General features: G+C 45.4%; 1 protein-coding gene across 6 annotated transcripts in view; it reads left to right on the top strand.

The window, feature by feature from the left end:
* Nucleotides 1–25,932, top strand: part of ERMARD (ER membrane associated RNA degradation) — a 1,617,289-nt gene that overhangs the window by 327,211 nt on the left and 1,264,146 nt on the right. For all 6 annotated transcript variants that reach the window (XM_069607434.1, XM_069607436.1, XM_069607435.1 and 3 more), the window contains one exon: nt 24,876–25,018. In XM_069607434.1, the coding sequence (XP_069463535.1) occupies nt 24,876–25,018 (143 nt within the window). The remainder of the gene's footprint in view (nt 1–24,875; nt 25,019–25,932) is intronic.

Below are 25,932 nucleotides of genomic sequence, written 5' to 3'. Positions count from 1 at the left end.
CAGGACATCCTCTATCTCGGTGTCAGTGGTCTGAGTATGTGGCAAATGGGAGTGCTAGGGGTTTCCCTCTTGTAAAGCCAAGCTAAGGGTTTACCGGGTTTATCTCCCAGCATGTGCGTTCTTTCAGTGTGCTTAGCATAACTTAGTTTCCTCAAAGTTTCCCAGTGCGACAGGCAGGTTTGTCTCAGTTTGGTAATTTCCTGTAGATGTTCTGGAGTCGAATCTGTCCTACTCTCCAGCTCCCCCAACTCCCTTTCCGCGCCCACCAGGGAATTAGTGATGGACCTCTGGGCGCCCCCCACCGCGGCTATTATCTCTCCCTTCATGACTACCTTATATGCCTCCCACGAGGTACCGACACATTCAACACTGTCCAGGTTGTTTTGCCAGTATTCATCGGTACTGTCTTTTATGTGTTTGCTAAAGACTGCATCGAGCAGGGCTTTGGCCCTAAGTCTCCACGTGGGAATTGGGGGTCTGGGCGGGTATACCTCCCAGTTGGCCAACATGGGGGAATGGTCTGACAACACCCTTGGCAAATACTGTGTGTCACTAAACGTAGCTTGCTGCCCCAGACTGACTAGAATATAGTCCAGCCTAGTGTAGACGTTGTGTGGCGGGGAGAAGAAGGAAAATTCTCTTCGCTCAGGGCCCTGTTCCCTCCACAGATCACTTAGTGACAGCTGGCTTATTAACTTAGACAATATTTTGGCTGGGGGGATGGGCGGGAGTGTTTGGTATCAGACCTGTCTTTGAGGGGATCTAGGGTGCAGTTATGGTCTCCCCCCCAAATCATAGTGCAATTAACATAAGGGCTCAGTCGCGAAAACAGGGAGTGGAAGAAAGCGGTGGCATCATGATTAGTTGCATAAGTTTTAACCAGGCATAGTTCCTTCCCTTCATTGGTACCTTGCACAAGTGCCATCCTGCCCTCGCCGTCCATCTTGGTGCTCGCCACTCTGAATGGGATGTTCGGGTCGATCCAAATCAGGACCCCTCTTGCATAAGTGGAGTAGGAGGATCCTCGCCATGTCTTGGCTAGCGCCTTCAGTTTTTCTTTCGTCAGGTGTGTCTCTTGAAGCATAGCGAATCCAACCTTGCACCGTCACAAATGTGCATGTATCCGGCGTTGTTTCACAAAGCTGTTCATGCCTCTGACGTTCCACGTTATTACTTTTATTTTTTCAGCCATAGGCGCCGTGGTGTCCGTTGTTCCTCCTCAGCCTCGGTCGAGGTCCTGTTAATGATGTATCTGTCGTGAAGTTATCCTGAGGTCTCGGTTTTTTTTGTTCAAATTTCACAACGTGGGTGCTAACTCTCCATTTCCCCCTCCAATTTAACAAACTTCCCAAACATAGAACTGGTCCAGCGAGGTGACCCTCCTTATGACTGTCCCGTTTCCACTCCTTAGGACCAGGCATGGTCTACGGGTGCCCTACGGGCGGGTAAACGTACCCTGAAAAGGAAACTCATGGGGGTTGGGGAAGCTCTTGCTTCGGCTTTCCGCATAGTAGGATCATATCAGCTGTTTAATAGGCTAGGTCCTTCTGCTGATATGCAGTTGTATTAAGAAAAGTTCTCCTGCGGTTTCTGGAAGGCGGTTCGATGCGACTTCTGCCTTTTGTCTTCGATGTCGGGTAGTTGCTGTCCGTCCATCCAGTCCTGTGCCTGTTCCGGGGTGTCAAACAGGAGGGCCCTGTTGTTGTGTATCACCTTTCGCCTTGAGGGGTATTGAAGCATATATCACAATCCAGCTGCTTTCAATCTGGCTTTCGTATGTATGAACTGAGCTCTGCTCATCTGTACTTGGAAGGTGTAATCGGGATAAATCGCAATCTTGGCAGAGTCCCTCTTGATCTGGCCACCTGTCGTGAATACGCCAAAATGACCTCTCGGTCCCTGTAATTCAGTACTTTCGCTATCATAGGCCTAGGTGGACCGCCTGGTGGTGGTTTCTTAGCAAGTGACCTATGAGCCCTCTCTATGGAGAAGCCCTGCAACAGCTTTTCCGTGCCAATCTCCTGCAGCAGGAGGTTCTCCACGTAGTTGGTGGGATCTTGGCCTTCAATGCCCTCCGGCAGGCCGAGAAGCCAGATGTTGTTGCGGTGAGCCCTCCCTTCTGCCTCCTCCACTCTGTCCTACATGTTCTTGACTCTCTGCTGGAGGCCATCTATGTCGTGTAGGAGTTGGGCTTTTGCTTCCGTATTTTCGTGTACCTGGGTCTCCAGCGCTTCGGTTCTGCCAGCCAAGGAGCGGACATCCTGACGTAGGAGGCCCAGATCTGAGGCCACAGCGTCGATTTTGTTCACCATTGTTTCTTGGAATGTCTTAATGGCCTCCAGTAGTTGGGTGTTGCTGGATTCGGCCACCGCTACAGTGGGGCCGGTTTCCGTCTCAACAGATGCTATGTCTGAGGCCTCGGGGTTGGGGAGTCCGTTGGCCGTGAAAGCGTCTATGGTGGTCTGGCGTTGCTTGGACCTAGCCCCTTCACCGTCGATTTGTCCGAGCGCGACATTCCCCTGGTTCCGGCTATGTCTGTAGGCTTCGGGCGCTGAGGGCTGTTTCGGCGATGTGCGCTTTCCTTTCTGGCCTCGGGTGAGGCTCGCGGCTAAGTGGTGCGGAGGCCTGTGTCGAGCCTATGCAACGCTGCCGATGCCCCGTTCGGCAGCTGTGCCACCAAATCGCTCTTCCTCTTCCTCTCACGAGCGGTTGTGCGGGTTTGTAGTTTCGTGGTCCGTTGGGCTGGCGCTGGGCTCCCCGGGCTCAGTGTGTGAGAGCCGCCATCTTGGCTCCTTGCCGAGCGGTTATCCGCGGGCGGCAAAAACAAGTCTTTCAGGTTTACACCCTCATGTGAGGAGGGTCCTGGAGCTTCACGCAGGCGTCCGCAGCAATCGTGGTGCTTCGCAGGGTCTGTTTAATGTTTCAGAGCCGTAGAAAACAGCTTATAAGTGGCACATCTAGCAGAGCTCGCCGAAGTCGCGTCCTCTCTACATGGCGGATAGCCACCCCCCCCCCCCCCCCCCCCCAGTGAGCCGAATAGTTGGTTTTAACTACCGTGTGGCTCCCTGGGCCCAGGCTGAGCTCCCCATTTGATAATTACAGGGGGTCGGGAGCAGGATGGTGCAGAACACGCTGGCGCTCCTGGAATAACCTTGATATGGGGCCTCTGAGGCGGGAGCTGTGCGAGAGAAGTACGCGTGTGCGCCAGGACCCACTGCAGTAGCGTGTGCTGTGACAGAGCCCAATAACAAGGAATGTCGGGAAATGGAGGGCTACTTATAGTTTCCCACTGAAGTTGTACAGTATGAAGTAGAGAGTGGCTTGACTGAGATGGATCTAGCAGCAGAGGCACACTTTGGCCTCCATCTTGCATGACTAAGTTCGGGAGGGGAGGGGGAGTTTGGTCCCTCCCAAGACCTAATGACTTTTGTTGCTGTGCTTAGCACTGTGCATCCATGGTTTGTCTCTGCATAGCTCCTATATAACTTGTGTTACAGCAAGCTCGGCCAGGAGCTTGGTGTCTTTCTCTGTAGGGAGCTCGATCTCGTAACCGTGGCCCTTTGACTTGAGCTGCTGCAAGCTCCGGGCGGCGCGGCCCCGCGCCCTCTCTGCCTGTGCGGTGGGGTAGGGTCGGCAAGCAACATCTGTGCCGTTGTGATTCGGTTCGTCGCCACGCGATACTGTGCAGCGTGTGGACAGTGTTGCTCCAAAGCTGCTGCTTTGCATGCTGATAACCGGCGGGCCCAGATTTGCATGGGGAACATCGCCTTATCAGCGTGGCGCCTTTGCAAAATACACTGATAAATTGCATTCCACATTTGCACGCATGCAGCGCGAGTTTATGGCCCTACACACCCATCTCGTGACTCGCATGTGTAAGGCCTTTTTGTTTTGTCCTGGCAGGATGAAATGCTGAATTCGGCCACTAGTTTATAAAAACCCACTTCCGACCTACATACATTTTCCTCGCATGTCTATTATTCTTAACGTTTCTGCAACGTTTATGCTGCTTGTGTGCCATAGCGGCCACTGGCCACAGCCGCTTGCTAATATCTCGGAACACTCCACGCTGGCTTGGGGTAAAGGCAAGGTTACCATTGTGCCAACGGAATGGGGCCCGCCAATGCACTCTGGCACACGCAAGGTTGCATGGCAGCTGGGGCATACCAGTGGAACCGGGTGAGGGGGAGTTCCCGGAGAGAATAATTGCATCTGCTCTTTGAGGGATGGATGGGGGTGGTCGAACACTTTTGGGAGCTCTGGTCGGGCGGTCTTCAAGACTGACCAAATGGGGGAGTCGGCCATCCTGTGCTGTGCCCGAATCAGGAAAGGGTTAAACTTTCTCTAACAGACTACAGTTCGCTTTGTTCCATTGGCAAGGTGCTGCAGGCGATGGAGGCCCTGATGCGGTCACGGAAATCGCATTTTCCCTTTCAGTTACAGTGGCGCAGCGGAGATAACGATAAGAAGCCAAGGTGTGGGTGGCAGTGACAAGGGCACAGCCTGCCCAGCGCTGCTGCTTCGGGTGACACGAACTTTCAGTTTATAGTTGGTCGTCTTCCAGTCTCGGCCTCGTTGCAGGGTATTTTTCCTTGTACTCCTTGCAGCAGCCTGTAAGCTATCAGCTCACTGGCTACTGCTGCTTTACCACTGTTCTACTTTCTAGGATTGGCTATCTTCTCTCACAATGAGAGAAGATTGCTAATCATAGAAAGAGGACTTTTGGAGAAAAAAAATGTTTTACATTTTTTTTTTTTTTTTTACTTCGGCTTCGAGTAAGTATTCCAGGAACCTTCGGGCGAAGCCGAATAGGTGATTTTCAGCCGAACTTAGGCCGAATACTTACTCAAAGCTGAAGTTCGGTACACCCCTAGTTAAAAGTAGGATTTTGACACAGTGGACTTCTTAGTTACAGACCTTCTGACACTTACTGACAAAAAACATGCCCTCTGTGTCAGTTTCCTCCTTACACACCCTCATATATGGTGTCGGAGGTTGGATACTGATCCACCTGCTAAAACGTGGAGGACCTGATCAGTCCGCCCTCAGAATGTTTAAAATACCTCTTCTCCCCCTCTTTTGTTTTGTTATTTTTCCCATCTCCTGTCCATGTTATTGACTTTCAACAAGGTTCAGAAATCCAGATACAGGTTTCCCCAGGAACACAGATAAGTCATTAAACAAGCTGTTTTGGAAAAACTGAAGATCCCAACTGACCAACAAAAACACTTTTAAAGGAAGTCCCTTCGTTAATGAAGCCCGACTCTTGGATTACTCAATCAACTGTGAAAAATCAGCCTTGATTCTTCCCAAATCCGGGGTCTAAGACACCGGTCACGTGACCAGGACACAACAGATGCATCGTAACGTCCCTGGGAGCAGTGATGTGGGGATGAATTACCTGGGGTAAGAATCAAACCAATGGAGGAAAGAGATTAAAAATCATAATACCCCTAAAAGGTTCAGGAATTACTACACGACGGAAACTCTGAAGAACCCTAAGTTTTTAGGTTTGAACTAAAAGTCTCCGAAAATGCCTAACTCCTAAGCAGCGGAAGAGGGAGTATCACCTGAGTGGAGGGCCACGAGGGATTGTGAGGAGAATACCCGAGAACAAGACATGCTATTCACCCCATTCCCAATAATACCCCAGTTCACTATCCCTCAGCCTTCATGGGGGTATTTTGAATCACCCGCCCCTTTTCAACAAACACTGAGATGAGGAAGATGCAAATAAGATCAATGAGGATTACCGATGGGTAAAGCATTGGGAAGTAAGATAAGGTGTACTACCATAACCTACCACTAGGCTGTCTCACTAATAGTCAGGCACTTTCTCCCAACTGTGCAGACCTGACTGCACTTCACTCTTCCCTACACTATAAAAGATGGTGTTCTGCCAGAAGCAGCAAGCAAGCAGGGGATGTGGTCCGGACCAAAGAAGCCAAGGAGCAGAGAGCAGCAGGCGCTGAAGCCTCTGGGAGATCAGCATGGCGAGACGCTGGCCCAGTGTTTGTGAGGGGCTGGAGCGTTCCTTACAGGAGCCGGAGTGAGGCAGCCTGTAGCCTGTTGGTGACGTTTGCCGAAGTGCTTGTTCCCTTGGGACGTGTGCCGGACCCAAGGGTAGATGAGTGGCAGGTGGGGAGTCCCTGACCTCAACCCTGCGTATCTAGAGGGAGACCACCTGTCAACACGACGCTGCCCGGTGAGTTTTGTGAAAGTAAGAGAGAATCTCTGAAATGTGTGTTTGACTGAAGCAGTGCATGAGAAATACACAATTTGTAAAGCGGCACGGACGAAAAGAGAGAAAGCATAAGAAGTACAGAAAGTGTAAGAAAGAAGAGAAAGAGAGAAAACAGAAAAGGAAAATGCGCTAGTGGTGCTGAAGGAAATGCATGTGAAATGTGCAAGAGGCACCAAAAACAAGTTGACAGGAGCAAGTGCGCATGATAAAGAAAAGAAAGTGTGCAAGAGGCACGATACAAAGAACCAAAGGAAGGTGCAAGTGTGCATGGTGAAGAAAAGGATGCAAGTTTGCACAGTAAAATAAAGGGAAACAAAGGAAGGTGCAAGTGTGCACGGTGAAGGAAAGGGTGCAAGTGTGCACTGCGAGAAACCAGAAGGTGTCTCACCCACTAGTCCCCGGGGGATCTGTCATCCAGGTGTCCAGGACACAGCCATCGCTTTTGGATCCCGTTCCTGGGGGTAGACCAGTGCGGGAGGATCACCTGGGTGAGGCGTCTTCGGGGAGTTGGACACTGGATGGTGATACTCGGTACCCCCTTCTCTATAACACCTTTACCCCATCCTACAGGTAGGATATTTAGGAACTCCACCCCTCCCCCCACCCCTTTACAACACAAACACTTTCTCACTGACAGCCCGCTATGAGAGAACACAGAACACCCTACGTGTCCCAATACAATGGTCAGGCAATTTCTGACCATCATACACACCTGACTTACATTACGCTTCCCCACACGGATAAAAGGTGCAGCACGAAAGCACTTGAGGAAACGGCAGTTTCAAGACAGGAGCTGAACGAGCGAGGAAAGACGGCCCAACAGAAGGGGATCGCAAGGAGGGAAGTTCCAATGACCTTTTCGACAAGGAGCCATTACTTTCCAAACACCTCAATAATAGAATGTGTAAGACCAGGAAATCGGGCTGAAGAATTCTGCATTGTGTGTCGGACATACCCGGGCCCTCCCACGTCAATAATCAAGGCAGGGAGATTCACCAGTCACTGTGGTACTGTCCTTGGCTCCAATAACAAAGCGGCTTCAGTGAAGTCAACACAGCCGATGAGTTGGGGAGACTAATACAAGACTGGTCTGTGTTGAAGGCAAGGTTGAAATCAGCAACATTGTATGGTGAGCACTGGAACGAATATTGTTAAAACGCTTGTGATAAGAGACGCAAATATAGTTGAACTGCTAATGAGTGATTGAACTTTAAAAGCAAGATGCAGTACCTTGGACTGAGTGGTCCGACACTGCATGGATGCTCAATCGAAGGTATCTGTAAGGTACCCAGCTGAGAAGTGACAGAAGTATATATGTTTGGTCCGAACCCAAGGGAGGGAGACCGATTTGAAAAAGAACGAATAAACGTAAATCGAAGTGGTCCTGCGACAGGTCCAGCAAAATCCCACGCAGTTGAAAGTCTTCGATTTTGATGAAGTAGAGAAAGTTTGGAAAAGTACGGGAGTTTGGTCTGAGCACGGCAGAGGGAGACCAATTGAAGATTTTGTGTTGAATGGGGCTCATCCAAGGGGAGGGTGACCCAGGGTGAACAATAAATCACCCGACAAAGTGTATAAGTGAAAATCCTGAGAAGAAAGGAACTTTAATGTTTTGTCGTGCTGCTTCAGGCCCTCTGAAAGAAGACTTTGAGTGGCAAAGCGACTTTGGCACAGAAGGACCTGAGGTTGAAGATTTGACCTGCATCCTCGTGCTAGAGAAGCCAAAGCGTGTAATAAGTTTGAATGTGCCACCTTGTCCCGTGCTGAAAGCGTGTGGAAGGGAAACCAACGGCTTGAATATCCTGACATATAATTTCTTGAACACTTTTATTTTGCATAACATTATTTCCCACACTATTTGTATTTAAAAGTAAGAATTGGCAATAGGTTTATTAGTATAGGCCCTTTGATTTTGACGGACTCGACTAGGACTGCGCTATTATTTGATGGTTGTAGCTTGCCCCCATTTTGATTAGATGGGTGTTTTTCACTACCCAATTGAAGTTCAATAAACACCCTTGAACTGTGATCACTTGTGTCCGTCTTACTGTTTGATACCATGCCTTGCTTACAGCACAATGAAATAAAGGAAACAAAAGGAAGCAAGGAAACAAAGAAAGCAAGAAGGGGTGCTGGAAGCACCAGAAAGTGAAAGGTTAGAAAGAAACAAACGGGTGGGTGCAAGTGTACACGATAAATTTAAGGAAACAAAGGAGAGCAATAAGGGGTGCAGGAAGCAGTAGAAGGTGAAAGGTTAAAAAGGAAAGTAAGGACTATGAAGAGGGGTTAAAGGTCAGAGTGGTCATGCTTGGGAGGAGCAAAGAGCCCAGCGTTCTCGAAAGTCTCTGATGCTACTCCTTGTAAGAACTGTACAGTGAAAGGTACATCCCAACTAGGAGAACTTTGTTTAAAGACGAAAAAGGCCTAAGATTGGGGAAGGGAACCCTGAAAGGCCTAAGAAGAATTGTGTGAGAAACAAAAGGTTCTTTCTGACCAGAAGAACTTTATTTGCTTAAGACAGAAGGCACCTAAGCTTGGGGAAGGGAACCCTGAGAGGCCTGACCAGAGCTGTGTATTCTTTTTTTTGTTTGGAACTGGAAGAGTCCGGGCTTGGGGAAGGGAACCCCAACAGACCCATGGATATTGTGAACTTTGTTGATTTGTTGCAGGAGACCTGCATGGAGGGTTCTAAGGGCTCACCTTTTGAATTGAACTATCTTGCACTGGCAGAACTACACCCATTGGTATGACTATCTGAAATCAGCTGTGGTTTGCACCTTCTTTTCTTCGAATTACTATTTTTCCTTTAAAAAGACTTCCTAACACATTTTTGTAAAGGGTGAGGGTAAGCATAGGTTTAGACACAGACAGATTGTTTTGGACTTTTAGACATAGACAGCTCTTAGAAATATCAGTTGAGGAAACCATCCCTTTAGAGTTCGGGCCAGTTAGGCATTACACCAACCCAGGAACCTTAGTCAATAAATGTTTTGAAACTAACATCTTTATACCGCGCCTGTCTCGCACTACCCAATAGTAAATCACATCTTGCTAAAACACATCTTGCTAAAACGCCCCAAAAACCTCTTCCTCCGATTAGGCTTGGTTTTATGCCTACTAACCCAAACACAGCCCTGGGAAAACTTTGTAACCCTTCCTTGTCAAATAACCCTAAAGCAGAGGCAGGAGGAAAAACAAGACTCCTCTCAGACCTGGTCCTGTAAGCCAATCCATACCAATGGCTCTATTGATAGATTTGAGGAGGAGATTTTTCTGGTTTGGAAATCTGAATTATCCTTCTGCCTTCGAGTACGGGTAAAAGAATCTGTAAAATCCTGGTTACCCGTAAAAAGTGAGACAGCAGAAAATCCACGGGAAGAAGCAAGGGCTTGTTTTGAGGAGAAAATTAGCACTCTGGAAAACTTGCTGGAAAGGCTTGTATCGCATAAGATAAAATCTGATGCCAGGTTCCAAGAGGGACTCTAACAAATAGTTACCACCCAACAAAGGCCCATTTTTCCCCATGGGGCTTTACAGCCATACAGAGAGGGAGAAGATTTTAGAATTCTTTTCCTGAATTTTGAGTGGCATTGGAGTGAAGAAATAAAATCTTGCTATCTCGCTCCTTTATTGAGGGGATAACCTTAAACCAACTAGGTACAACTTCTTCAATGAAATTAAACAGGGCTCATTACTTGAGCTATGACAAACGGAGAACCGGAAGATAAAATTAAATCTTAGGGAGACACCAGTCGAACTAGGAGCCAGCGTTCAAAATACCCTGTCCCTGTGGCTTGGGAAAAAACCACTCGCCGAAGTCATGTAAGCACTAGCTTTAGAACAGCTCATTAACAGCTTAATCCAATCCTTACAGACGGCCGTTTTACAGATGAACAAGCCAACCCTAGCGGTCACGGTAGGGATCGTTCAGAGTTATGCCGAAGCAACCAAACAGCTGAGGATTTTACACCAAGGTGAGGAAGGACATAGAGACCCGAAACCAATTTCACAGAACCCTTCCATCCCGAGATAAAAAGCAATAATAGAGACTGCTTCCCAGAAAGTTCACTTCAGATAGGGATGAAAGACACTGAGAGGGGGGAGCAGAAAAAACAGCCAGTAATGAAAGATAGAGGGGCTATACCACCCTGCCTCCCGAGACACCCGGTGATCAACTGTTTCCTCTTTGGAGAAAAAGGGCATTTAGCCAGATGCTGTCACACTAATCGGAAAGAGGCGCCAATAAAGACAAAATGGATGAGGGCGGAAGAATGGGAACCTGAAGTAGTACAGGATGACTCAGACATTGAGAATGTCAGTAATTGCCTATGTCTGACGTTACCATTTTAAACCCATGAAGCAGCTAATGGCATTCCCGTTTGAGCTTTGGTCGTCTCTCGTAGAAAGCAGAAGGCCATCCGAGCAGACTTAATACATACCAATGATCTAGAAGAAAAAGACCCCATTAAAATCACATGTGTGCACAGGGGACCAAGAAGTCTATCATAGGGCCCCAGCAGTTTTAAACATCAGGGGAAGAGAGATTACAATGAGCTCAGCTGTAACACCAGGGCTAATTGAAGAAGAAATAATTGAGACCGTTTTCCCCAAATTTGGGAAAATACTGATGGAGGTTAATCAAGTCTCCCCAAAATATTCACCCTTTCACACCTGGGAAGAAGAACAATTTTCCATTGATACCTCTTTTTGGAATGGGGTAAAGAAAACCCACGATTGGAAAGAGACCACCTGAAATAAAGAAAGCCTCGGTTTTAACATTTATGGAAAAACCAGCAGCATCAGTGCAAGGGTATGTGAAGAATCTCATGATGTCCCTGCTCCCCAGGGAGAGACCATTTCCATGAGGCCAAAGAGGTGATGCTGCTACCCGATAGTCCCCCGATGGTGGTACTCAGTAGGTGGATCTCATGGGGAGGGATTCCTCTAATTGGATACAGGGTGGACCTGAGGAGTCAACACATTATCACCCACCTTTCTTTCCTCATCTTCTTTGCCTTCCTCTAATCCTATAGGTTCTTCTATTATTTCATTTGTATACAGTGCCACTTGCCCATGGGCCTCAGGGCGCACAGAAAGAAACATAAAACAAAAACATGACGTACAAAGGTAAAAGCTGGGGGAGAAAGCTGATAGGAGAGAATACCAATTCAGCCAGGTTTCAGATTGAAAAGGTGGGTTTGACCGATTTTTTAAAGACACAGAGTGTCTGCTGATCTTTTGGCACTTTATAGAGCATTCTACGCCAAGGGAGCCTGGATGTCAAAAGTAGTGCTGCCAAACCCAGCCTGTATCTGGGTTGAAGTGGCGTATCGATTGGTTCAACTTGATCCATTTATTAAGATATCTAGGGCTGCTGTTGGCCCAACATTTATAAGACAGAGTCAGGATCTTATGGGTGATGTGGTGTCCTATGGGAGGCCATTGAAGTTCTCTTCTGGCATCAGAAACATGATTCCGTCTAGACAGGCCGCGAATCACGCGAACAGCACCATCTTGAGATACCTGGGCCGCCTGTAGGTTAGCTTGCGTGGTGCCTGCCAGCAGACTATTACAATAGTCTAACTTTTAGTTCACCAGCGCAGTGGCTAGAAGAGAACAATTATTTGCTGAGATGAAGGGGCGAATATGACTGAGAAGCTACATTGTGTAGCTGCATGAGGCTCGTGTGTGAGACATAGTTTTCATGGTAAGTTCAGAGTCTAAAAAGACGCATAGGGTCTTCACACTCTTAGAGACACTGTTGGAATTGCCAGCAATGCTGAAAAAGCCATAGGCTGACTCAAGGGATCACGTTTTTTCAATCCGGGACCTGGGGCTACGATCAGCAGCTCAGTTTTGTCTCTGTTTAAAGCTAGTGAGTTATTGACCATTCACACTTGTACCGCATCATACACGTCGTTGATGGCATCAAAGTCCTTAACATAATCCCCAGAGAGCTCAAGGAGGAGCTGTGTGTCGTCTGGATAGTTGGTGTACTGCACACCCAGGTGCTCCAAGAGACAGAGAAGGGGCCCAATATAAATAATAGAGTAGGAGCAATACATGACATCTGTGATATACCGCATGTTTGTGTGGTGGGTTGTGAGCTTGCCTCACCAACTGCCATTCTAACTGTGTGTGGGCCGAAAAAAGTAGAAATCCATTGGGCTGCTAGATCTGAACACTCTGGTTCCTAGTTTTTGTGCCCAGTTTCTAGTGAGACTTAGCATACCCAAATATGAAGGGTCGTAATACATGGGCAGTGCAGTGCGGACGTCGCAGAAGGTGAACATAGAAGACTCCTTCATCTGTAGACTACTGGAGGTTGGCTTTTTTCTACAGACCTCATATACATCTGGTGATATAATCTCCCTTGGGAGGCAACTGCCGACTCGATTGTCACCATACAGGATTCAGCCAGTGTCCAACAAGCAACAATGGGCTCACCTCTTTCGTTGAGCGTAGCATAGGATCACGCTCAAGGGTCTTGCTATTTCTGCCCTGATGAAGGCGGAGCTGGTACCGCCGAAACGCAATATTGCCTAGAGGGGATTGAAGGTCCCTCAGAATAACATCTGACCCATATTGGACCTCTTGTTTACAACAATTTATGTTTTGTTGTTTTTTCAGTTAGCCAGGATCTACAGTAACACTTGTTCAGTATCCCAGTTGGTTTTCGTAGATCACTGTCTATTGAATCAGCCTTATTCGTTGTTTGGGAGTATCAGCATTTTTCTTACTTCCCTTTCTTCCCCCTCATGCGTTGGCAGACCCCACCCCATTGGTGTATGAACAAATATTCCCACTGGGGTGTTACTGATACTTACTATGATCATATAATGTTGAAAAAAGTATTTGTTACCTTTTTCCAGTGTTGATGTTTCTACATTGGGAGAAATATTTCCTTATTTTGGTTTATGTCTTATTGATTTTTCCATTTTTCCTTCTTTCTTTTTTATCTAACATTCATGATTTCTGTTTAGCAATTTTGCATTCTGATTCATACTAAGAAGGATTGTTTTTTTTTATATGTATGTAACCTTGTAAATGTTTTATTGATTGTATTTGTACGGATGTTTGCACATAAAGTTTTGTCTTTAACTTACAATAATTTGCATGACTATCCTTGATGTGTTGTATTATGATGGATACTAATTATATGTAGATGTTATTACCCCAAAGGGGTACTTAGGTTTGGACCAGGGGTAGGACCTTAATTCATTCACACCGTCCTATAGGCCAACCTACATACGTACTAGTACCTTGTGTTAATATTAGTTTCTCTTGCCCTCCTACTGGTACGTTAGCCCACGGGCACAACCACAGCCACAACAGTGTGGCCTTTTTCGTTGTTAGATCTGAACACTGGGCCTGACCCCTTAATCTGGTGACCAACAAACAGTGATAAGCCAACTTAAAGGCTGCAGAAGGATCCAACAGCATCAGCAGGGCAGGATGAACCTGATCCACTATGCTGGCCAAGGTGGATTTAAGGTACAGCATGACGTCTTCCGTCCTTTGCTGTGCTTTGAAGCCTGACTGGTGAGCTACAAGGATATCATGTTCTTCAATATGATCCTCCAGCTGTCAATAGGCTACTTTATTCATGATTTTAAAGAGAAATGGCACATCTATTTTATTTATTGGCCATTTGTAAGTCACAATACATCATGAAATGGGTTGATAGTTTTTTGCCAGTGCTGGATCGAGACTACTCTTCTTAGGCAAAGGCGTAATCCGGGCTTCTTTAAGAGATGATGGAACCGTCCCTTTGCTGAAGGAGAGATTGATGAGTCTAGTTATCCAGTGGACGAGACGCTCTAAGGAGTCTTTTAGGATGTTTACCGGGCAGCTGTCTCCCAGTCAGGATGTGGGTTTTACGGTCGAGAAAAATCTTGAGGATTTCAGCCTCAGAACAGTGGGTAAAGTTAAAGGTGGCATTTTCAGACTAGGGGTGCATAACATCCTGAGATGAGTCACTTAGCTGGGATGCACTCTATGCCCACAAGCGCAGTCTGACACTCCTTTGTATTTCTGTTATAGCAGAGGTATTACTACTGGGACAAGGAACATTAGGGCTGACTCCACTAAGCTGTCCCCTCAAAGTACTGAGATGAGGAAGATCAGGACCAACTCCACTGAGTCATTCTCTCAAAGTACTAAGACGAAGAAGATACACAGAGCCCTAAACAACCTCTCGGGGAAACCAGAGTGAACGTTGTACTTATCCAGTCTCGAGTGTAGGGAACCCATGGTGGCAACAGTAAAGACAGATACAAGTGATCACAGTTCAAGGGTGTTTATTGAACCTTAAATGCAGGATGGAAAAATGCCTAACCTGAATCTAAAATGGGAGCAAGCGTCAACCATCAAATGAAAACTAAGGCAGTCCTAGTGACGTTGTTCCAAAATAAAAGTGCCTATACTAAGAAAAACCATTCCTTACAACTAATTACAGAAAAATTGTGGGATAGGCTATCAAAATAAAGGAAACGGTGTTCAAATAATAAGTCGGGATGTGATTGCCTTGGGGTCTCCCTTCCCCATGTTTTTAGCATGGGATAAGGTGGGACTTTGGAGCACAGCACGCGCTCGAGCCTTCTCAGCACAAGCTGACAGTTCCATTCCACCTATCAGGTTCTTCGATGGTAAAAGTCTCTTTTCCATAAAAGTCTCTTTCCTTCGAGGCCTGATGTATTCAACCAACAAACACAAAGTTCTGATTCATGTAGATTTTGGGTGACGGCTTCACCCCTGTGTCCCCTTCTTCCGGGCGCAGACCCTTCACACTATCGTATTCAACAAACTTGTAAGACAGTTGCCTTCTCATTGAACTGTCCACCCCTGGATCTCCCTCGGCCGGGCTCCGATCCCAAATGACAAGAGGGACACTTCCCTTCTCCTTGTCTTGCAATACTTCTTGCTTCTTTGTAATTGAGGTGGTGATTCATCACCCCTGGTTCCCCCTCTTCCGGGCGCAGACCCCTTTCGAATATTTCTCTCTGCTCAGCCTCCCTCTTCCGAGTTCACTATGGCTTTGTACAAAGACAGTTCACATTTTGACTTTCAGCAGTCTTAATGTCTTTTCAAACAATTCTCGTGGACGTTCCTATCCCGGGTTCACTCTTGTCAACACTCTGTTTCTCAGGACTTCAGACTTCACCCCCTCTCATCAGCATCCCTCTACCGGGTTCACTCTTGCCAATCTTTACGGAACACAGTTCATGTATTAATGGTCACCATGCAGGATTCACTTCCCTTAGCTTTCTCAATAATTTGTCGGTCAAAGACTTTCGATTGTTTGGGGATTTTGCTCGACCTCCTGCATGCCCACTTTGACCTATCTTGGCGGCTCTCCTACGGCCTTCTGGTATCTGTTGTCTTAATCGACATGGGATCGACCAGTCAGCACCCATATGGTGCTGGTTCCCTCCGCAGCTGGTCTTCCCTTAACACCTATACAGTTTTTTTTAACTCTTCTTCATCTGCCAATTTGCGACTTTCATTCAACACAGCCTGGTTCTTATCGGTTCTCCCTTCGACTCACTGACTTTGATGAACTGCTTGACTTTCCTTGGATCTGGAATCCAGCAAGCCGGTACCACGCTTTCAGAAGTTTACCTCGCTCCGGGTTATCAGTGTAGCCCCGCTCTGTGTACCGTTGACATCTGTTGCAAAACACTTGGGCTATTGCCCACTGCCTTACGATTCCCTCTGTACAGGTTTTGCAGGTCAGAGTCGAAAAGGTCAAGGTTGCACCTCTCCTTGTAAGCTTCTCGATATTTGCTGCTTTTCTCCTCCTTTTGAACTGCCGGGTTTGGATAGCTGTCTCGTCGTGCTGTCTGCCTCGCTCGTCATGTGCTCTTGTGCTCCACCTTATTTCCCTGTGGGTAAGGGAAAGGGCTGTTGGGTGTGAGTGATTTAGGTCAATAGCCTGACTCTGCCTGACCCCTGTATTCGGGACATGTCTGGTAAACGGCTCTGGTGTTAGTCCGATGTCTTCCGTGTTGTGCAAACATTTTTGTATTGGAAAGGAGGGGCGGGAGAGGGCAGTGTTTTGGAATATCCTATGTGGTGGGATGGGGAAAGGGTGTTGAAAGAAAGACGAAACCACGTCTCACCTGTCGGTGTCCCATTCCTACTCCCCAAGGACCGCTCATCCAGGTGATCATCCCTCACTAGTCCACACCCAGAAACTAGATCCAATAACGATGGGCGTGTCCTGGCCATCTGGATGACAGATCCCCAGGGACTAGCCAGGAAGACACCTTCAGGTTTCTCACACAGGTAGCTTAAAGGTGGAAGAGAGACGAACATTGCTGTCAGTCCCTCCTCTGAGGCACTGCGAGTGGAGGTCCTTAACCGCACCAGTAGGAGCTGAGCCTGCAGTTGCTGATCGGGACAAAACGGGCAGAGTTCTGGAGTCCCTGCTTGCTTCGCCAAAGATCGACGTACCGAAAATGAGCAAAGCAGAAGTGTGGTAGAATCACGTAAACTAGCAAAGGAAGAAGCTGAGAAGGAGCCGCTGGATGCAACAAAGGGAAGCCGCCGCCTGTGCCTAGCAAGGTAAACCTACAGGCTTTTTGGAAAGTTTTGTGCTGGCTTCTACATCTAAAAATGTCTACCTCCATCTTGGCACCTTTAGTCTGGGGAGCTCGCCTCACTTCGCCCACCATGCTTTTTTTAACCTATCGGGGAGCCAGCAGGCTTGAGCCGGCCCCCAGCACCAAGGCCCACACCAAGGCACCTTTCAGGCCTGTCCGGCCTAGACAGCCGTGATCGCCGGGCTGCATACTGCGGTGTTCCCTTGCTTGCTCTTCTACCGCTGCAATGCATGGTGCTTTGACTTAATTTGAAATTAGGTGAGCGTTTTCCTCCTGTTCGCCTTCCATGTCACGTTTGTGTTTCTGTCTGGACCAGCAAGCCGGCACTAAGTGCCACTTTTCCTTCCTCCCTCCTGTCCACACTGACACTTTCTGGACTGTACCCCCTCAGATGTCTTCCGTCTACTATACATTCTAAACCTCAGAGATCTCACTGTGTCTCCTAACTCTTGTTCCCCTTCAGTTCACTGTGTTCAGTGTTTTGCTCTCTCTGATTCTTGGCCTTTTTCTATGCTAAATGATGTTTACATTTTGCGTTTTTTTTTGTGCTAAATGATTTCTAAATTTGGGTATTTTTCTGTGGTAAATTTCTGTGCTTTCAAAGTCCTCATGCATGTCTGAACATCAATTCTTGTACCTCTAGCTCTGCTGCTACCCCTCGTTTTTTGTGCTGATTGTTCTGCTCTGTTTGGCTGCTTGGCCACCTGGTGAGTTCTGTCGTGCACTTGCAGTTCTGTCCCTCTTCCTCCACTGTGCACCCTCTGATTTCCCCCCCCCCCCCCGCCCCTAGGGTGCTCTCCAATAGCAGACATATACATCTACGTCAATGCTTCCTCCAGGGTATTTAAATAATTTCATGTTCTATTAATTTTACTGGTCAATAAGCTTTTAAGAATAGCACATTATTCTTTGGGACTTGGAAACTCCATTGTCATTAAACGCAAAAGATAATTCAATAAGATAATGAGAATGCCTGTCGTAAAACTTAATAGAAGGCAAATTACTTAAATTAGACATGGCAAGACCTTTTAATGTATCCTTTTTTCTTCATGCACTTTCATTGTCTGCATAATGGGACATCTGGTCATTCCACTTCACCATCACCAATTCTGGGAGGAGCAATGTCTTCTAGACATTCTCCCTGAAGATGGATTTAACTTACTAAAAATAAACACAAAAACTCAAAGATTTAACATGATTAGGATATTTCATTTTTCATTAAATGTTTGAAGTTTTCATTTTCTTTGCATGTCACTTTTAATTAAATAGAACAGTCATTCACAATAGCTTCATATCCTGTTACAGGTTCACGGGTCTGACCCCATTAAAGGGGGTCCATGCATCCTAGAGATGGTGTCTGAGATTTGAGGAGGCCCCTTGCCCTGCTTCCCTTTATATGTTGAGCCAAGCGAGTGCATTGGTGCCTCTGTTTCTGAGCCAATTCCTATCCACCTGTGCTCTGGTCAGATCTCTCTTTCATTTTTTCAGATGGTTCTCACAAAAATGCAGCTACTGGAAAGCACAAGACCCCTCGGAAACCTGGAATGGTTTGTGGATCCTGAGCAGTACAAAATAAAGAATTTGGACTACAAGTTCCACAATGCACTTGAGCTGAACAGATGAGACCCGGCCTGGAACAGGAGGAACGGACTGGTTGCCAAAATTAGAGTGGACTAGACTTTTCCCTTTCAGTTACTGAATTGGGGACCAAACACATACCCACAAATATCACACTGGCTAACGGGAGGCAGCAGCAGAGGAGCTGTAACCAGCAATGCGGGCCCCAGCATTCAGGGATGGGTAAACCATCCCCAAATCTGTGTAGGTAAAGACTAACTAGATCCAGCAGGGGAACAACAAACCAAATTCCTCAGTCACCACATGAACCTCATACAAAGATGCTTAAAAGAGGGCATGGATAGAGGTCCTTTTGAAGACACATCCCAGGGAAGTCCTGGCTCTCAAGGGGATAGCTTAGATGGAGATTGGCCAAGGTAATCAGCTGACTCGAGTAGCCAATGAGCGTAGGAGGAGGCTTCTAGGCAGAAAGGGATGGGCTAGGAAAAGCCATCAGTCAGTTGAGAGTTAGAGGTACAAGTGAGGAGTCTGCGGGAAGGTACAGAAGGACCAACAGACCAAAGAGAAGGGCATATTAGCTGGAGTAAAACGTGGAGTAGACTTTGGAGTGGTTATAGAGAGAAGGAGGTAATGTGTTGGGGTGAGAAAGCGGTTCCAATTGAGTGTAAGTGGGAGAGGTTGGCAGTAATGTTGAAGGAGTAGGAGGCTAGGTTAACAGTAGGGGAGAGAGGAGAGGTAAGTGTGAAGTAGGAGAGGGAAGTGGAGAAAAGGGCAGGGTAGCTTTGAGAAGACTGAGATTGGAGGTAAGTGGATAGGATAAAAAAGGAGTTGAGGGGTGGAGAGGCATAAAATGAGGAAACTGTGTATTGAGAAGGGGGAAGGCCAAGAGAAATCGGTTAGGGTGGGCTGAGACGGGAATAGGAAGAGAGAGCAGTAAGACCAGAGGATACAGTGAAGAGAGAGAGACCAAGATCGCCATCGGGAGGACAAGGGATCCAGGACAAACAGGCTACCCCCTAAGCCCCCTAGTATGACCTTGAGTGTCTTGATTTCCAGTTAGGAGCAAACAAGAGTCCTTCATCTCCACCTTCTGACAAGAGAGGCTGTGATGGATGGCTTCTGGTCATCAGTAATTCATGCCTATAACGCACAAATCCTGATGCCAGTGCTTGCATCCTATGCCTAGTTTATTGTGCCTTTGGCACGGTCGAACACAGTCAGGGAATTATGGTCCGAAAACCATTTGGAGATGACAGTTCCGATTCGTTGCACAAATGAAAAATGACGTGCAAGTTATATTTAATGTGGTTTAAAGTAACCCATTATTTCTAAAAGCATGTGCATGTATTAGGCAAGCCACAAATAGCAAATATAACATATCAGGCCACCACTCTGAAAAATAATACAATCACACGAGCGATGAACATCTTGAGTAAGAAACAATGAAGAAGTAATTTTAGTTTAAATGCATGAAAAACATTTTTGCAGTATGGCACACCTCGTCTATACACGAGACAAGGCCCATTATTACTCACGTTGGAAAGAAAAACAGTTCACACTATAAAAAGCTTCCTCTGCTATCAAACCTGGTCTGCATCCTTGTGCTTCTTTCTGCTTCCTCTCTCCCACAAGCTCCTGTATGGACTCGCCCCAGCCCTTGCTTCTCTAATGCAGCTCGCATCGGGCGAACAGCACTGCTGGCCTCGTGCATCTATTTTCTTCTGTTATGGCCTGGCCCATATATTAAATTATCTGACAAAAAAGGAAGCATCTAAATGTACGTTCTTAGAAGTGATTAGGTCACATGTTCCCTTCTGTATCAGAGTTTGGATCTTTGTAACATCAGACAATTATGTCTTGCTGCCTGGGGTCTGGGAAGGTCTGTTACACTAAGAAAGTTAGCATTTTAGATCTTCAGTTTAGGATATTTACTGTACCTTGAATTTCCCAACTTCCCCTTTAGTGTACTGTAGCTAACAAAAGGCAGTTAGAAATGTATTAAATCACACGGTTGTACGGATGGGCCCCTAATCACCTCAACCCAAGCAGGCCCACCACTTGAGAAACGAGTGCACAATTGTCCGTAATGCAAGTTTATTGTACAATCGTCCGGGGAGGAGCTAGATGACTCTGTTGAGTCAAACTAACCCAAGTCTCGCCGAACCCCACATGTTGACAGATTATATACTTTTTGTTTGTAACAGTTAAAACAATCCCATATATTTTATTACAATCCACTCCCCACATGTGATTGGACAAAATCTATACAAAGAAATCACATCTTTCTCCAATTCCTCTTCTCATTGGTCATAGTTATCTTAACGACCATCTTCAGATCGTATTCATAGCACACCCCTTCTTGGGATTTGTCCGTGGTAGGTCATGACACCAGCACATGGTTAACATTCATATACAAACATGTTTATTACATGTCAGAATTGGTATGAAACCTCTTACCCCTAAATGTAATTGCACATGGTTTGCATGGATACATCAATTGACATGAGGAAAGCCGAATACACAAGTTCCCTTTTGAACTGCCGATATCTCATCCACCCCAACCTTTCTGGCATCCCAGAACACTCTAATCTAAATGACTACCATTTCATCGCGCACAGCCTTCGACCACATCCTGAGAAAACAATTGAGTATTGCTCACTTTGGCCTCTAGTGTCACTTCATGTTTATCGCTGGTCAAAACAAATGGCTGGGTCCCACTGCAAATTCCCATGTACAAAAGAGATTGCATCTGCTCGCTGCGGATCTACCAGGCCATAAACATTGTGTCTTGTTATACGGCTCACCATCTGCTTGGTTAATCATTGTCTCTCTTTCGCCCCTCACTCCTTCAAACCTAGTTATTCCCACATGCTCCGAATTCAGCCAATGAACTCCTAGCCGCAGAGCTTTAATAAATTAATAAAGAAAGCACAGCACATGTAGATTTATAAATTCCCCATATATGTCTGTGTGCATGAATGTTTAAGAGCTGATGTGTCTCCTCCGCAATGACTCCTTTGTGACGGGCCCTGTTTCCTCAGATGCGCATTACAATAATTCCTCGCTTCCCGCTTTTAGACACTTCGTCGCACACAATGTCTGAATTGCGTTTATATTTCATTTTGCGGTTTTAGCATTTTATCTTTGTACGTATATGCAAATCTAATATGTATCAACTTGAATACAAAATAACGCTAAAGTTACGTATCCCATTCACATGTAATTGTACTGGATGCATATGAATTTGTAACATCACGCTGATTAGACCGCACCCCCAGGCACAAATATGGTGTGCGCAACATGAACCCCTCTTCATCGTGGGGACCTTTCCTGACCACCCCAACACGGTCAACTGAATGCCTGCGGTCTGAGAAGGCTAAAGCAGGAAGCTGGCTCCTGCTGCACTCTGTTCGGGAAACCATTTATATGTCCACCCCTGTTTCTCTTAGCAGGCAGACCTTGGATGGTCTAAGGCCGGAAACTGATGTCTTAGCCTTTTTAACCCAGTTTCTGCTGCAGTTAAGCAAATAGCTTTTTTCGTTCTCCAGCTGTAGCTGTGCATGGTAAATACAGACTTTACAAAATAAATCGTGGGTCATGTTATATGAAAAGCGTTGTACTTATGGTAATTGTGTGTATTATTTAATATTCCCATGTTCATATTCTGTAGTATTTTACATCTGTCTTAACCCATTGCTTTGAGTTGATGATGTCATTATGGATGAGATCATAACATTAATCATAAGGGCTGGTATCATGTCAGGAGGGTGCAAGCCAGATAAAGCCACAAACTTTCGCCCCTCAATAGGTATAGGGATAGACCAGATAGGACAGGTACCCTAGCTCTAATAGAATTAGCACTGCAGCACGACCAGTGGGAGTAGGGACTCTGGGCTAGGGAGGTGTCAGCCCCATCAAAGGTTTGCAAGGAACGTATATAGGAATCCGACCGAGAGACTGTATTGCAGGTATTTGAAAAACCTATTTTTTTTATAATAAAAACTTGAAAACATGTTAATGTTGTCTTGTGATCCATTGAGCACCTTGTCAAGGTCCATAAGTGGGATCAAAATACCTGATTCATTGGGTCATGTATATGGTGCCAATTTAGTTTGGAGTTCAAGGGAAATTCATGTTTTTTCTTCTGTAACTAATGTGTGCCCCATAGCCCCCTAAAGGTAAGTAACACATTAACAAACTGGAAGAGCCAGTTATTCACTTTAAAGACAGTAGAGTGCAAGATAGAAACATAATACATTAATCTGTAAGGAGCATAAGCTCCTTTTTGGGAAAACAAGAAATACACACTCATCCTTAATAATTGGAAGGTATATCGTGAAAACGAGATATTTGTGTAAACTGCATGTTTTGAGTTCCTGTCCATAATCAAATTTGTAGGAGCAAGTATCCTGATTCAGATCAATTTCCCAAGATGAATAGTCCTAAAATGTTCAGTTTTAATCATGTCATCATAGTTAAGAATGTGGCCCATAATTGTTTGTTAGAAACGAGAAAAACTTGGCTATTAAGGTCTGTGTGTAAACAGGCAAGTATAGCCACTGGCAAGGTGAACTTCTCTGAACAATTACCTTTTTGTCAATTTGTAAGCGCTCTAGTGGAATGTCACATGGAGAAATGTCTGGTTATGCTACTTTGAAAAGTTCCTTGAATACCAAAGCAGATTGAGTTTGTGTGGCGATATAACTACATGCAACACACTCAGCTGGTCTATCACCTACACTTTCAAAAAGGTCTATGGCTCACTGTATGAATAGCCACACCACCTTAGAATGATGCCAGATATAAATTTCACAAATGTAGTGTAGTAGTTCACTTTATTGTGTATGTATACTTATTCCAAGTATTACATCTTATTTTATTTATTTCATTTATTTGTTTAGTTTTAAAAGAAACTTTACAAATTTTTGTTAAGAGATTACATAATATTACAACATTTCAATAATTTATATTCAAACAAACAAACGATGATAATCAAACAATGATGATAATATTGTAAGATATATTACATTAGGTAAAATTTAAATTAAATAACCTCAATAGGATTATAGAATTGTACACGTTATCTACTATATTACAATGGTACATTATGCATTCTTATAACCTTGTCACTAAACCTTTCGTTCTTACATAATATTAATAAAAACATCATTGTTGGGTGCGTCAAATACGAAACACTGATTTTAAAATTCTACAGTCTTAACATATTTGTTCATTATACTTTATTAACTTGGCTAATTACTGTACTGCATCTTACATCTTAATTAATGAACTCAAGATCCTAATCTAAAATGAAATGTGTAGTAAAGCTCAGTTCACATTCTATTTTAGCCCAAACCTGTGTAACTAACTTTTTTATGTCCAATATTTTTAACAAGTCTTGCTCCCATACTTGTGTGAGAGGCCTCGCTTTTTATTTCTGTAAATTAGAACAATCAAAGTCTGTCTCTAGGGATATGTTCAACATAGTGAGACACAGAAGGTCACTTGCAGATGACCATGCGGCCTATGATCGCAAATACGAACGTGAATGCAAACACAAACCAGAAGCTGAAGTTGCTGGCCAACCATCTTTGTACGATCATTCACAGCCACAACAGCCATATGGCTAAGGCAGTATGTGTGCCGTAGATGCTGTACTGAGGATGCCATAATCTTCATGGGGCCCTCTGATGGAGTGAGGCGGCTCAAACGGTTCAAGAGTGGGTAGGTCAGATGGAGAGCCATGGCCTAATGTCACAAATAATGGTATAATCTGTATGAAATTAAGTGTATCAGATCAGTGGCTTCTATTATCAGTACAAGCCTTCAATTGTCAGGAGGAGTACTGCCAAAGTTAAATATGTTCAGCGCCTGATAATGAGTGGGTATGGTTTACCTAGTACTGTTTTCAATCCAGAACTGCCTTCATATTATAAAAGTAAATGGGCAATTCGTCATCTTGTTTATCTCGAGTGGGTGCTCCTGTTTCTGAGCCCAAAAAGACTGAGGGAATTTGAGGAAGACTTTTCTTCAGTGCATGGGCATGCAGATTGGGGCCTTGTTAATTTCACTTTTGTTTTCATACACAAAGGAAGGCTGCTATTAGTTGTCACCTCCATGGTCATCAACAGATCAAGTACCTGTCAACAGTGAATAAAGCATCTAATTGCACAAAGATTAAGCTCTAACTAGAACTATGACTTTGGCAGTAGTGTGATACTTCAAAATATGAAGATTCTCTTCTTTCAGGCACACTCAGCTAAGCATTCAGTACAGAATTGGATATAGCTGGGTATGGGCTTATTTTAATGATCAGTGTATTCTGTACCTTGCTTGATACATGAATAGGTTGGTTGGAACTACCGTTCCGTCACCGGCTTTCGTGTTACAGTCCTTTTAATTTCATAAATTCTATTCAGTTGTGTTAACTTCAGTTTTGTACTTTACAGGCGAGCAAAATGTGGACTATGCAGAAAGTGTCAAGTTGTTGGGACCTCTCTGTGAATCTGTGGACCAATATCTTCAGTCGTTAACTCTGGAGGAATTCGAAGAACAGTATGGAAGTTATATCCAGTGGACAAACAATGCTTGGGTATGAAAATGTGTTCTGCAGTACTGTACTGCACATTGATATTTAGACCTTGTTCATGAGATAAAGGCAATTATCACTAATTGCTATTAAAGGTGTTCTAAATAGTCAATATCACCAAGAACTGATATCTTGGAAATCTTATCTGGTGACTCTTACTTGAAGCAATAATTGGATTGAAACAATATGTTTAGCATACTGCCTTATGCTAAGGAATTATGTTCTTGGTTTTGAATGGTGTGTGTTCTGAAGTACCCTCCTATCGCTTAAGTCTTGCAGTTTCTGCGGCATAGTGTCAATTTTAAGGGTGTGGTTGCTGATATAATCAATCCTGACATCTGTGACAAATCCGAGGGTATTGTCACTGCTTCCATGGGGGGAAGCACTTTTGCATGAGGCCAGGGAGGTGAGGCTGCTACCCGATAGTCCCCCTTGGGGTAGTACTCATCAGGTGGATCTCATGGGCAGAGAGACCCTTATTGGGACCTGTGATGATGGCCCTGGGAGAACATGGTTTTTCACTTAATCCTTTGGTCTCCTTTGGTGTCCCCTCTTTCCTTAAAACCCACTCGGGCCTCCTCATATCTCTGTGTTCTATTATAGTAGAGAGTGTCATTAACAGTACTAGAACGAGGAACAGTGAGACTTAACCAAGCACAATAAAAAATACCACTGAGAAAAAGAAGACGGAGGAAGAAGGCAACAGCCCACAGCGGAACCAACACATGCATCATAAGCCAGCCTTGGAGGAGAAGGCAACAAGATGCTTGTTCCGTGGCAGGGTACCCGAATCTGGAAACTAGAAACCGAGGCCCCGAAAGACATGATTTTCCAAATGGTCCAAGCGAGGTAGACCTGGCCGTTAGCAGAGGAAAAAAAGCCTGACTTGCCAAAGCAGAATGAGGACGCAAGTAGCC

Source organism: Ambystoma mexicanum, chromosome 4q, assembly GCF_040938575.1.
Source record: "Ambystoma mexicanum isolate Mex_15411 chromosome 4q, UKY_AmexF1_1, whole genome shotgun sequence".
In the NCBI taxonomy this organism is placed as follows: Eukaryota; Metazoa; Chordata; class Amphibia; order Caudata; family Ambystomatidae; genus Ambystoma; species Ambystoma mexicanum.
Note: the sequence above shows the minus strand (reverse complement) of the source record. Positions and strands in the feature narration are given on the sequence as shown.